Consider the following 14,477-nt stretch of genomic DNA (forward strand, 5'->3'; position numbering starts at 1 on the left):
GTTCTCACCACCCCCCCCCCCCCCCCAGATCTGCCCATCTGTCACAATGGCTAGGCACAGACAGAGGCAGAATGGCCTTCTCCACTTCTACTTCAGATCTTGTGAGTCTGTTGTTACGCAGGGTGTGGTTGTGAGCTGAGACATGCTGCAGGAAGCAGGTTGGACGGGTGGTGTCCGAGGGAAGTGTGGGATTGGTTGAGCCTAGTTGGAAAGTAAAGATGCTGGTGCAGAGGTGGGCCGAGTGGCCCCGGCAATGCCACGTGGTGCAGTGGGACAGTCAGGTACAGGGTGTTGTTGGGGGAAGTAGGAGTTACGTCATTACGTGGTCAGAGAGCAATTCGGTGATAGCTGTGGCCTGTGACTTGCACCTTCCCCACCTGCCTTGGGGGTGGGGTTAAGCAGGAGGTTACAGAGACGGACAGTGTTGCAGAGGCTGAGTGATCTTGGAACCCAGGGGGATGGGGATGTGAGTGACAGGTGTCCAGCAACCCCTCAGCATTCTTGTTCCTGGACTGTGTGGCTGGCAGTGCCAATGGATGCCCACCAAATCTGGGGTGCTTGAGGTGTGTAGTGGACAGGTGCGGTTCACACCAACCACACAAAACGCCCTTCGCACCCATTTGTTTCCCCCTCCCCACACGCAGACACCACACAGAGATGCATAGAAATGCAGACAGACACACACAGAACCCATCTCCACCAGTGGCCTTTCTATCTTCCCTCTTGCTTCTGGCTTAAAGCTGCTGTTTGCTCTATCTTCCTTCAGTCCTGTCTCCTTGCACTGTGTTACGTTGGCTTTAGATCCGAGTAAGTAAGAGTGAGTGAGTGAGTGTGTGTGTGTGTGTGTGTGTGTTAAAAGTGAACAGAGCACCCACAGGGAATTCAATCAGGTCTGAGGACAGTTGCCTTTGCTTGTTCCCTTCCTACCAGTGAGCCGCAGAGTGAGCCAGTCCTAGCCAGGGTAATCAGTTGGCAGATGCGTAGACGATGTTCCCTTCCAGGCAGAAAAATCAAAAAAAAAAAGAGAGATGAACAACCCTGGTCTCTCACCCCAGATGGCTAACCCTCGAGACTGAACCCAACCGCCTCGGCTGGGTAGCTGGTGTTGACCAGCACCCTGCAGTGTGAAATGCATGCATGTTTGTCCTGTGGTGTGTCAGTCCAAACAGTGGGATCTGTGCTTTTTGCAAATCATGAACACGATCTTACTAACGAACATTTGTTTTATCAGGATCCTTCCGATAGCCAAGGAAATTTGCCACTAATTCTGAATTCAGTTTATTTTCTCTCTCCCCGCTGGTTATTGTGCATGTACACGGCACCCAGAACGTAACTGAACATCGTGAGCCACACAGTATTGGGTCGGAGACATCTCAAGGTCATTGTAAAGGCAGTGAGCAGTCGTAGGGTTTGGGCAGCTGAGGGTACCACTGGTGAAGCAGTAGCTTTCGGGGTGAAATCAAGGCCAGAGTTGGAAGTGAGAAGATGTTTTGAACCTTAAGGGACTGTAGCAAGTGCCAGAGGCAAAAGAAGGTGGTCCGGTAGGGATTTGTAAACAAGGATATGAATCCATAAACTTTGGTTCTCTAACTGAGAGCAGATGTAACTGAGATATGACCAGCCCTGTGAGTGTCCGATGGGACCGTGTGTAGAAGGATCTTCACACGCTGCCCGATGATCTGACACCTCATTCCTCACAGAAACATCCTAGCTTTGAACAACAAAAACCTTAATATTGTTTTTATTAAGTTTAAAGTAAATTTTATTATCAAAGTATTTATGTCACCATATACAACCCCGAGATTCATTCTCTTAAAGCATTGTCAGCAAGTCTGTAGAATAGCAACTATAACAGAATCAGTGAAAGATCAACTAGAGTGCAGGAGATAACAAACTGTGTAAAGGCAAATATAAATAAGTAGCAATATCTATACAAGAACATGAAATAATGAGATAAAGAGTCCTTAAAGGGATTATCATTGGTCATGGGAACATTTCAATGGATGGGCAAATGAGTGAAGTTATCTCCTTTGGTTCAAGAGCCTGGTGGTGACTGTTCCTGAACCTGATGGTGTGAGTCCTGAGGCTCTTGAACCTTCTACCTGATGGCAGCAGCGAGAAGAGATCATGGCTATATGAGGTCCTCAGAGATAGTAACACCCAGGAACTTGAAATTTCTCACTCTTTCCACTTTATTATAGGCAGCTGTTAGTAAAGCAATGTTTGGACAGATACGTAGGGGAGCAAAAGTCCAGAAATATGGGCCAAATACACACATGTGGAGCTAGCTCAGGTAGGTGACTTGGGTCAGCAAAAAGAAGTGGGCTGAATGGCCTGTTTCCATCAGGGTCTTTCTAGTGGTTCCGTGGAGATCCAAGAGACTGCGATGCTGGAATGCAGAAACAAAACACACATAGAGTGCTCCTCTTTCATGTTATTCTATGTCCCACTGTCTCCTGCTGTCAGATTCCTCCCTTTAGCACTTTGCCTCTCCTACCTCCCACCTCCTAGGCTCTCACATTGTTCCCATTTTCTCTGACCTTCTCCCCCCTCACCCAGATCCTCCTCTCACACCCCTCACGCTTCTCCCCCTCCCCACACCCTTCTATTTCTGGCCTCTCTGCCCCCTTCCTTTCCAGTCTTGATGAAGGGTCTCGGCCAGAACGTCGACTGTCCATTTCTCTTCACGGGTGCTGCCTGACCTGCTGAGCTCCTCCAGCATTTTGTGTGTGGGATTGGAACTGGTTCGTTATTGTCAGATATACCGAGTGTACAGTGACAAGCTTGTCTTCCACGCTGTTCAGACCAGTTGAGATCATTGCACAGTGCTTTGAGGTAGAGCAAGGTTAAAACCATAACAGAAAGCAGAACAAAATGTAACGGCTGCAGAGAAAGTGCAGTGCAGATAGACGGTAACGAGGTAGATTGTGCCGTGAAGAGTCCATTATTGTACTGGGGAACCATCCAGTAGTCCTTGGCTGTCCTTGAGGCTGGTGGGACACGCCCGATGGGAGGGGTTTTGAAAAGAGAATGACCAGAGCGGCTGGGGCAGTCTTTTCCATGTGACAACAATGATCCAGTTCCGAAGTCTAAAGTACATTTATTATCAGAGTACGGAGATATCACCAGAAACGGCCCAGAGATCCGTTGTCTTGTCATACTCCATAGCAGAATAGTAGCATCAATGCCAACGTGGGCATTCAACCAGTGTGCAAAAGATGACAAACTGTGCAAATATAAAGAGAAAGAAATAATAATATTAAATAAATAAACAATAAATATCGAAGACATGAGATGAAGAGTCCTTGAAAGTGAGTCTGTAGGTTGTGGGAACGTTGCAATGATGGTTCAAGTGAAGTTGAGTGGAGTTATCGATCTCCTTTGGCTCAGGGGCCTGATGGTAACCGTTCCTGAACCTGGTGGTGTGAGACCTGAAGTTGAGTCAGTTTATCCCAATTCCTGTTTATTCAGCTAACAGTCCATCCACTTAGGCATCCAGCACTCGCTGCCTTCAATTGCGGTCTGTTTCACACTGGTTGTAAAATTACTGCCAGCACCACCCAAGGGGTCTCCATGGATGTGTGGCTCCCTCGGGCGATGCCTTTTTGGAAGGGCTAGATGTCTGAAGTTCTGGGTGCAGCGTATGTTTCCACCCTCCACCCCTCCCCAGAAGGTGTTGAGATTGAGCTCGGTGTTTGAATGGTGACCTGATGGTTCTCCGTGGGGGGGGAGGGGTGACTGGGACGGTGGGGGGGGAGGATTTGTCTTGTGGGATTGTGATGTTCCACCACCTCCTACTTGTCGGTTCCTCCAGCAGATGGCTGCTGGGCAGCAGAAGACGGCGATGCCCCAGGGCACACCCACGTCGCAATCGCCCGTGCCTCAGGCCCCACAGAACGACGCCCAGGTCCACATCCAGCTGCCGTCCCCCCACCAGTCCCGCCCACCCTCCCAGCCGCAGCCTCTGTCTCGGCCCCCGTCGCGGCCCCAGAGCCGCCCTCCTTCCCAACCCCAGGTGCTGTCCCGCCCCCCTTCCGAGCCCCTCTCCCGATCCTGCACCCCCTCCCAGCCGCCCCTCTACATCATCCAGACCCAGCTGCAGGGCTCCCCCCACGGGGGCTCTCAGCCGCCCCACCCCATGAGACCCCCGTCCCAGCCGCCCCTGCAGGTGCCGTTCCAGGGCGGCGGATCCTCCCAGCCCCCCCACCCGGCTGAGCCACAGCTGACCCCGCCAGCTCCCGCCCCTCAGCAGCAGCAGCAGCAGCCCGGTGGTCAAGGCCAGACCCCGGCTGAGGCCCAGACCCCGCCCCGCCTGCTGCCCCCCTCCACCGCCCCCTCGCAGAGCCCGGGTGACCCCCAGCCCCCGTCCCTGCAGCTGCAGCTCCACTGCCAACCTCACCCTCAGGGTCCCCTGCAGCCCGTCTACCAGACCCTCACCCTGACAGCAGAGCAGCAGCAGAGGTTCCAGATGGTGACCAACCAACTTCAGAACATATCCGCCATCCCCAACCCCACCCAACAGCACAAGTCGTTCATGGAGAAGCTTCAGCAGGTGAGTGTGCCTCCCCCTCGCCCTCGCCCATCACGATGAGAACCTAGACTGTGGAACGGTACAGCAGAGAAATTGGGCTTTCGGCCCACAATGTTGTGCCCAGTGTATCAAATAAGTGATTAACTAATCTATTCTGCTTGCACTGCACCAATATCATTCCATTTTCCTCACATTCATGTGCCTCTCTAAATGTCTCTTAAAAGCCTCTACCACCAGCCCAGACACCCACCACTCTCTATGTGAAAGAAAACTTGTCCCTTACGTCTCCTTGGAGCACACGGGACTCCAAATTAAGCCTCGGCAATGCTTATACAACTTCAACATTACATCCCAGCTCCTGTACTCAGCACTTTGAAGGTCAATGTGCCAAAACTTTCTTTCGGACCCTATCTACCTTTGACGCCACTTTCAAAAAAATTATCGATTTGTATTCCCATATCCCTCTGTTCAACCGCACTCCTCAGTGCCCTACCACTCATCATGCAAGCCCCACCCTGGTTGGTCCTCCCAAAGTGCCACACCTCACACTTACCTACGTACTGCCCGTTACGCCGCTGGTGTTTAGGGCAGCACTGAAGGTCCCCCATCTCTGGCGGTGTTCAGGGCTTCCTTCATCGTGTCAGTAGCTTCCTCTTGGTTTTCACTCCTGTCAGTCAGGCAAGTCCCGGGTGAAGTCTCAGGAAAACCATCACACTCAGATGTAGAAGGATTCTTCATTGTTGTTTCCGTAACAGTTGTGTTTGACCAGTCAGGGTTGTTAGCCCTGAGCTGAACCCCTGAACCTGCAGGACCGGTGGACCACTCTTAGTCTGTCCTCTACCCTTTGACCTGTTTGATATGGGTGACCCTACCAAGAGCATAAAGCCCTGACTCCAACCAACATAGCTATCAGGGTCATTGAGGCACATGAGCCTCCAAACCCTACGACAAGGTCTCACACTTGTCTGCATTAAATTTCATCCGCCATTTTTCTTTTTTTTTCTGTAATTTACTTTTTATTGAAGTTCATCATCAAATAAACATTTCCATAAGAACTCCAGATCCTGCTGTAAGCTGAAGTGTAAACCATGGATTCCTAACCTTTTTAATGCCATGGACTGCTGCCCATGAACTGAGGGGTCTGTGGACCTCCGGTTTGGAACCCACCCCCCTCCCTGTCTATGTTAAGGTCAACCACAAGATGGTAACTGGTGTCCTCTTGGGAGATGAAGACAGAGGACCAAGTTGGTCATCAATAAGTCGAAATAGAGATTCATACGTGGTTGAGAACAATGCTATTTATGACTTACATTAAATTAAGGGAAATCTTGGCGTGTAAAAGGTTATAATGAATGTTCATCAAAACAAAGTTCTGGAAAAACTCAAAAGTTCAAAGTGCATTTATTATTAAAGTTTGTATACATTCTACAGCCTTGAGTTCATCTCCATACAGGCAGCCTCAAAACCAAGAAACTCAAAAGAACCTATTTTTTAAAAATGACCAACAAATACCCAATGTGTAGAGAGATAGAAAAACAAATCATGCAAACAATAAAAGCAAATAGCATTCAGAACTGGTCCTGAAAAGAGAGACCATCCACCGCCTCAGTTCAGTGCAGAGCTGAGTAAACGTCACGGAGCGGCAAGCTGAACCGTCTTGTCCCTCGCCTCCAGTCCCAACGCCCTGACCTTTCCAATTTGACCCGGTGCGTAATCGTCGTCCAAACATTTGGGTTCTGTCGTTTTGATACACTCTGGTGCCTGGACCCTGCCTGCTCAATTCGGCCTGTACCCCACCATTCTGAGCATATCGGGCAGCATCTGTGGAGAGAGAAACGTCTGTGTCTGTGACTCTTTGTTCTGACGGTTTCTTTTGCCACAGAATGCTGCCTGACCAAGGTTTCTCCAACACCGTTTTTGTTTCAGATTTCCTGCATCTGCAGTATTTTCTGACTTACATGCAAGCTATCAGAAGGCAGTGGTTAGAAGGAACTTCATAGTAAATTTATTATATATGTCACCATATACAACCTTGATTCTTTTTCTTGCTGGCATTCACTGTAAATACAAAGAAATACAATAGAATTGATGGAAGACCACACCCAACAAGACAGGCAAACAGCCAATGTGCAAGAGACAACAAACTGCAAATACAAAAAGGGGAAAACAATAATAATAATAAAATAAACACTAAATATCGAGAATATGCGATGAAGAGTCCTTAAAAGTGAGCCCGTCAGTTGAGTGATGGGGTGAGTGAAGTTGTCCCCTTTGATTCAGGAGCCTGATGGTTGTGGGGTAATAACTGTTCCTGAACCTGGTGGTGTGGGATCTGAGGCTCATTGTGGTGAGTGAAGTTATCCACACTGGTTCAGGAGCCTGATGGTTGTGGGGTAATAACTGTTCCTGAACCTGGTGGTGTGGGACCTGAGGCTCATTGTGGTGAGTGAAGTTATCCCCTCTGGTTCAGGAGCCTGATGGTTGTGGGGTAATAACTGTTCCTGAACCTGGTGGTGTGGGACCTGAGGCTCCTTCCTGAGAGCAGCGGCCAGAAGGGAGCGTGTTCTGGGTGGTGTGAGGGTTCCTGATGATGGATGCTGCTCTCCTGAGATAGTTCTCCTTGTAGATGTGCTCAGTGGTGGGGAGAGCTTTACCTGTGCCAGATGGGCTGGATGGCATTGACTTGGGGCCGTGCAGTCTGTGCAATGGTGACCGAGCGATGCACTTTGTTCCAACAGATGCAGCACAACATAATCCTTCAAGCCAAGCCCTCGAGCAGCAGCCAAGGCGTGACTGGTGTCAGCCAGCTCAGCAGCCAAGTGCAGTCGCCCAGCCTGCAGACACAGACGCACACCAACTCGGCCGGGCTGAAGCCGCAGCCTACTGGGGGAGGCCCGGCGGCGCTGGCCACCCTCCTGCAGCAGACGTCCGTCCTCGTGAAGGCATCTTCAGCAGGTGCGCTGGGGTAGGGTGGGGAGATGGTATTGAGGAGGAGGTAGGGACCTGAGTGGGAGCAAATTCAGAAATCTGAGGTGCAAAGGGACTTGTTCAGGATTCCCTAAAAATTAACTTGGAGGTTGAACCAATGGTAAGGAAGACAAATGCAATGTCAGCATTCATTTTAAGGGACCAGAATATAAAAGCAAAAATGTGATGCTGAGGTTTTATGAGACATTGGTCAGAGCGCACTAGGAATGGTGGATCAGACTGGATGGGCAGATTGGCCTAATTATGCTCCTATACCTTATGGAGTGGCGGGGGCAGTGGTTGTGAGAACAAGAGACATCTTGCATAAGGTTAGCATTCACCTAGCATTTTTCCCATCCCTTTCAGGACATCCTAAAGCTGGGAGTGATGTGGGAAATGGTGTTAAGCTGTGCTCGGAAAGATTCCAGGCCAGGAATGTGACAAAGATCAAGTGGTTTTGTTGGTGTGTTGGCCTTCATTAGTCAGGGGATTGAGTTCAAGATTCACAAGGTGACATTGCAGCTCTATGAAACCCTGGTTAGACCACACTTGGAGTATTGTGTACAGTTCTGGTCGCCTCATTATAAGGAAGGCTGTGGAAGCTTTAGAGAGGGTGCAGAGGAGATTTACCAGGATGCTGCCTGGATTAGAAAGCGTGTCTTATGAGAATAGGTTGGGTCAGTTGGGGATTCTCCCTTTGGAGTGAAGGAAGATGAGAGGTGATTTGATAGGGGTGTATAAGATAAGAGGCATAGTTAGAGTGGATAGCCAGAGACTTCTTCCCAGGGCAGAATTGACTAATACAAGGGGGCATCATTTTAAGGGGATGTGGTGGGCGGGAGATGTCAGATGTAGGTTTTTTTTTGACGTGGAGTGGTGAGTGCATGGAATGCCCTGTCAGGGGGTCATGGTTGAGGCCCATGTCGTAGGGACATTTAAGAAACTCATAGGCACATGGATGAAAGAAAAATGGAGGGCTATGTGGGAGGGAAGAGTGAGATTGATCTTAGAGTAGGTTAAAAGGTTGGCACAATATTGTGGGCTGAATGGCCTGTACTATTCTGTACTATACAGTTCAGCACAGTGTAGATGGACCAAAGGGCCTGAACTGTACTGTACTGTTCTATGGTTTGGTATAGTAGTGTTGATGAGAGGGAAACATCGGGACCCGATATTCCTGGTAGAACTCCCTTGTGAGGGAGGAGAAATCATTGCCCTCTGACAACATTTCAGTCCACCATTCGTACGTTAGATCTGCAACTTAGACGTTTGTGTTCAAGTATCTGGAGTGGGGCTTGAACCCTTCTGAGGGGACAATATCGTCCCAAGAAGAATGAGAACAGAATCGAGAATTACAGCTGCATGGACAGTGGGAATCCTTTTTGTTAAAAGCCTTAAAGTTCAAGGTCAATTTATTAGCAAAGTACATATATATCACTATATAAAACCCTGAGATTCATTTTATTGTGGGGTTTTCAATAAATCTATAGAATAATAACCATAACAGAATCAATGAAAGACCACCTCGACTTGAGTGATCATCCAGAGTGCAGAAGCCAACAGACTGTACAAATGCAAGAAGAAAGAAATGGTAATATACAACAAAGCAATTAATATCGCAAATATGAGATGGAGAGTTGTTGAAAGTGAGTCCAAAGGTTGTGGGAACATTTCAGTGAGGGGGTAAGTGAAGTTGAGTGAATTTATCTCCTTTGGTTCAAGAGCCTGATGGTTGAGTGGAGATAACTGTGTCTGAACCTGATGGTGCGAGTCCTGAGGCTCCCGTACCTTCTAGCTGATGGCAGCAGCGAGAAGAGAGCATGTCCTGGGTGTAGTGAGGGTTCCTGATGATAGATGCTGCTTTCCTGTGACAATGTTTCGCGTAGATGTGCTCAATGGTTGGGAGGGCTTTATCCGTGATGGACTGGGACATATCCGCTACATTTTGTAGGATTTTCCATTCAAGGGCATTGGTGTTTCCATACCTGGCTGTAATGCAGCCTATCAGTATGCTGTCTAGTACACATCTATATAAGTTTGTCAGAGTTTTAGATGTCATGCCAAATCTCCACAAACTCCTGAAGAAGTAGAGACGCTGCCGTGCTTTCTTCACAACTGCACTTGCATGCTGGGCCAAGAACAGGTGCTCTGAAATAATGACACCTAGGAATTTAAAGTTGCTGACCCTCTCCAGCTCTGATCCTCTGATGGGAACTGGCTCATGGACCTCTGGTTTCCTTCTGCTGAAGTCTATAATTAACTCCTTGGTCTTGCTGACATTGAGTGAGAGGTTTTTATGACACCACTCCAGATTTTCAATCTCCTTCCCACGTGCTGATTCAGCGCCATCTTTGATTCTATTTTCCCTGGTGGTTTGAGTTTATTGTTACACAGGCCTACACACTCAGTGTGTCAATGACGTGAACCGTGGCTCTTTACTACAACTCTACGTTACAAGCGTAACTTAACATCAACTTAAGTCAACATAATTTGTAAATAATGCACATGTAATGACTTAACATTTGCATAATATTTTGTATAATTAATTATAATGAAGCCTGAAATCAGCACTATCTGAAATAGAAGCAATGCCGGAAACATTCAGCAGGTCAATCAGCGTCTGTGGAGAGAGAACAGACACATTTCAAGACTTTTTTTTGTCATTCTTCAGTAAACGAGCGTAAAGGAGAACAAAATGTTTGTTACTCCAGCAGCACAAGATAAACACATTAAATGTAAAGAACACAACAATAAAAACACAATAAATGTAAATATATAAGCAATCATACAAAACAAGATATAGCAGTATCTGAGTGTGGACTTATATACATGTGAGAGATTTCCATCGGTCAGGGTTGACCAAGGATATTGCGTCCTAGCTGTCTAGGTACGCAAGCCAGGGCAGTCAAATATGGAGAGTGGTTGGTGCGTGGAATGCACTGCCTGAGTCAGTGGTGGAGGCAGAAACACTCGTGAAGTTTAAGAGACTACTAGACAGGTATATGGAGGAATTTAAGGTGGGAGGTTATATGGGAGGCAGAGTTTGAGGGTTGGCACAACATTGTGGGCCGAAGGGCCTGTAATGTGCTGTACTATTCTATGTTCTAAGTTGTTAGCGGGCAACAGGCTCCTTCTCTCCACGTTCCTGATGAACCCTAAGGAACGGCGGAGGCCGATAGTTTGGCACCAACAGCGTTGCAGCAGTTGCTAGATGGCATTGAACTCGATGTAGGACTGCCTACATGGCGAGAGGAAGAGGGTGACTCGCTCTATTGGTGATGCCCAGCAAGTCGAGGTGGAGAGAGGACGGTGAGTCAGTGTCACAGGTGGAGAACACCGGAACATGAGATGCTTGTGTTTGATCTCAAGCCCAGGAAGATGGCGTACCCCCAGGTAGAAGATAAATCAGAATCTGAATTGGGTTTAATATCACTGGCATGTCATGAAACTTGTTGTTTTGCAGCAGCAGTAGGATGTAATCCATAATAATAAAAAATACATAAATTAGAAGAAATGTGTACACAAAATTAAAGAAGTAGAGCAAAACGTACTAAGGTAGTGTTCATGGGTTCAATGTCCATTTAGAAATCTGATGGCAGAGGGGAAGAAGCTGTTCCTGAATCATTGAGTGTGTGTCTTCAGGCTCCTGTACCTCCTCCCTGATGGTAGCAATGAGAAGAGGGCATGTCCTGGGTGATGAGGGTCCTCAATGATGGATGCCGCCTTTTTGAGGCATCGTTTTCTGAAGGTGTCCTGGACATTGGGGGAAGCTAGTGCCCAAAATGGAGCTTTCTGCTTCTTTTTCCGATCCTGTGCAGCGGCTCCTCACTACCAGATGGGGTGTTGGGGAGCCAGAGCGTCATGCAGCCCAGATGTTGACCTGCACATGGGGCTGTTCTTCAAGCTTGTCTTGGGTCTTGTAACTGTGCAGACGGGTAGCACAAGCAGATTGTAGTTGGAGCTTCAGCAGGCGTCACAGTAACGCAGCTAATAATAGTTGTGAGGCACCATCTCCAGGTTTAACCATGACCTCCAGCACTGTCTATGTGGAGTTTGCATGCTCTCCCTGTGACCATGTGGGTTCCCCCAGAAGTTCCGGTTTCCTCCCACATCTTAATGGTTAATTGGCCACCACTGTAATATTCTCCTGGTGCTGAGGTGAGGGGGAAAGATTGGGGAATGGGTTGTGAGCTGTCGGACACTCGAAGGGCTGAGTGGCCTCTTTCTCTGTGATAAGGGGATGTGGAACATGATCCGGGCAGTGTTGGACTCTCTTCCTCTGCCTCATTAAACCTTGTTGCATTTATTTTGTCAGGCGCCACAACCACGACACGGTCTCCAGACAGCAAGGTCATCCCAGGAGCTGCGTCCGGAGCCCCCTGCCTCCTACAGCAAGGAGCGACGGTCCCCCTGCAGATGAAGCCTCTCACGACGCACCAGGTTCAGCCCTCGCTACAGGTAGGGAACCTCCTGAGCTTCCTGCCACACCCATCTGTTACTGCGGGCAGCAGGGTAACGTAACGGTTAGCATAACGCTTTACAGCCCCAGCGATCAGGGATCAGTTCCCACCACTGTCTGTAAGGAGTTTCTACGTTCTCCCCGTGACTGCACAGGTTTCCTCCGGGTGCTCCAGTTTCCTCCCACAGTCCAAAGATGTAAAGGGTAGTAAGATGTGGGCATACACAAGGAAATCTGCAGATGCTGGAAATTCAGGCAATACACATCAAAGTTGCTGGTGAACGCAGCAGGCCAGGCAGCATCTCTAGGAAGAGGTACAGTTGACGTTTTGGAAGGGTCTCAACCCGAAACGTCGACTGTACCGCTTCCTAGAGACGCTGCCTGGCCTGCTGCGTTCACCAGCAACTTTGATGTGTGTTGCTTAAATTGTGGGCATACTTTGTTGGTGCCAGAATTGTGGTGACACTGCTGCACATTCTCAGACCATGGTGGTCATTGATGCGAAAGCGCATCTCACCATATGACAGATACAGCCAATCTGATCGCTTCAGTGTGCGGAAGGCCAGGCTTCCATTCCGACATGTGCTGGTGGGTTTGCTGAAGAGGGTTGGTGCCCGTGGAGGTTAACTGTCTGTGAGTCCGGGGAAATGTTGGTCATGTTCATCTGTGGACAGTGCCCAGATCTGGTGGCTCCTTTGACTGGTATCTGTTGCCATCACCCAGCTTTCAGAGCGTACCTGGCATTCACCACACCGTCTGTATGGACAGGATGCAATAGCCACATGGAGGGGAGAGCAGGTGCTGAGGGCAGGAGCCATCACACTTCTCAAGTTCAAGTTTAATTCAACCACAAAAAGTTCAAAGTGCATCTATTATCAAAGTTTGTATACTTTACACAAGCTTGTGATTTGTCTTCTAACATGCAGCGACAAAACAAAGAAACCCGAAAGAACCCGTATAGAGTTGCAAGAAAAAGTTTGTGAACTGGTTTTCTGCGTTAATTACTCATAAAATGTGTTCAAATCTTCATCTCAGTCAGAATAATAGAAAAACACAATCTGCCTAAACTAATAACAGACAAACAATTGTACTTTTTATCTTTTTATTGAACACATTGTTTAATGATTCACAGTGCAGGCTGGAAGAAGTATGTGAACCCTTGTATTTAATATCTGGTAGAACCTCTTTCAGCACCAAACGTTTCCTGCAGCTGATCAGATTTGCACAACGGTGAGGAGGAACTTTAGACCATTTGTCCATACAAAACTCTATCAGTTCTCAATATTTCTAGGATACCTTGCATGAACAGCCCTCTTCAGGTCATGCCAGAGCATCTCCATTGGGTTAAGATCTGGAATCTGACTTGGCCATCCCAAAACATGAATTTTCTTCTTTTTATACCATTCTGTTGTTGATTTACTCTTGTGTTTTGGATCATTGTTTTGTTGCATCATCCAACTTCAATTAAGTTCAGGCAACGGACCACATTCTCAGAAAAATGTCTTGATACAATTTTAAATTCATTGATCCCTCAATGATCACAAGCTGTTCAGGCTTTGAGGCAACAAAGCAGTCCCAAACCACAATGCTTCTTCTACCATGCTTCACAGTTGGGTTTTGGTTTGATGTTGGTGTACAGTGCCATTCTTCCTCCAAACATAGCGGTCTGCATTTCTGCCAAAAAGTTCAGCTTTTGTCTCATCTGTCCACTGAACACTGTCCCAGAAGCATTATGGAACATCGGGTGATCTTTTGCAAACTTGAGATGTGCAGCAATGTTTTTTATTGGAGAACAGTGGTTTCCGCCACGAATGGTTCCTTCTGTGAGCACTATTCTTGTGTGTTTGTGTGTTATTAGTAGAAGCAGATTGTGTTGGTCTATTATTGCGACTTTGATGAAAATCAGACCACATTTTATGAGTAATTAATGCAGAAAACCAGGTAACTGCAAAGGGTTCTCAAACTTTTTCTTGCAGCTATGTTTAAAAAAAAAGACAGTCGAACACCTAATGTGCAGAGAATAAAATCACATCATGCCTGTGTAAAAAAAAAATTCATTGATAAAAGATTGAAAGAAACCCATATATTTAAAAAAAAGACAGTTAAACACCCAACGTGCAGAGAAAAATACATACCATACAAACAATAAATGCAAGCAACCAGCATCCTGAACTGAAGTCCGCAAAGAGAGCCAAGACCCATAGTTCAGTGCTGAGCTGAGCCATGGAACAGTGACCTGAACCGGGCCCCCAGACCCTGACCTTTTTAGTCTGGCCCGGTGCCTAAATCGACGTCCAAACATCAGGTTCAGTCCCCTAGATATGCTCTGGGGCTAGGACCTGGCCTCCTTTCAGATTCAGCCCTGTGCTCAACTCTCCACCCAGATGTTGGGTTCAATCTCCTCGATATACTTGGGGGCCTGGACACATTAATATAGTGTTCCTCTGGGGCCAGGGTGCCAAACACATTACCAAAAGCACACTGCACATAGTGTTACGACAGCAATAAAACATACGGTCA

At 47.7% G+C, this 14,477-nt stretch overlaps 1 protein-coding gene across 11 annotated transcripts in view; it reads left to right on the forward strand.

The window, feature by feature from the left end:
* The window catches only part of LOC140206167 (BRD4-interacting chromatin-remodeling complex-associated protein-like), a 177,252-nt gene that overhangs the window by 121,775 nt on the left and 41,000 nt on the right, over nt 1–14,477 (forward strand). For 9 of the 11 annotated variants that reach the window (XR_011888081.1, XM_072274419.1, XM_072274417.1 and 6 more), the window contains 3 exons: nt 3,815–4,552; nt 7,270–7,486; nt 11,814–11,956. Coding sequence is in view for 10 of the 11 variants with exons in the window: in XM_072274419.1 (XP_072130520.1) it covers nt 3,815–4,552; nt 7,270–7,486; nt 11,814–11,956 (1,098 nt within the window). In the remaining variant the exon portion in view is untranslated. The remainder of the gene's footprint in view (nt 1–3,814; nt 4,553–7,269; nt 7,487–11,813; nt 11,957–14,477) is intronic. The other 2 variants (XM_072274423.1, XM_072274427.1) reach the window with 1 other exon arrangement.

The sequence above is a fragment of the Mobula birostris genome, chromosome 12 (assembly GCF_030028105.1).
Source record: "Mobula birostris isolate sMobBir1 chromosome 12, sMobBir1.hap1, whole genome shotgun sequence".
Classification (NCBI taxonomy): domain Eukaryota; kingdom Metazoa; phylum Chordata; class Chondrichthyes; order Myliobatiformes; family Myliobatidae; genus Mobula; species Mobula birostris.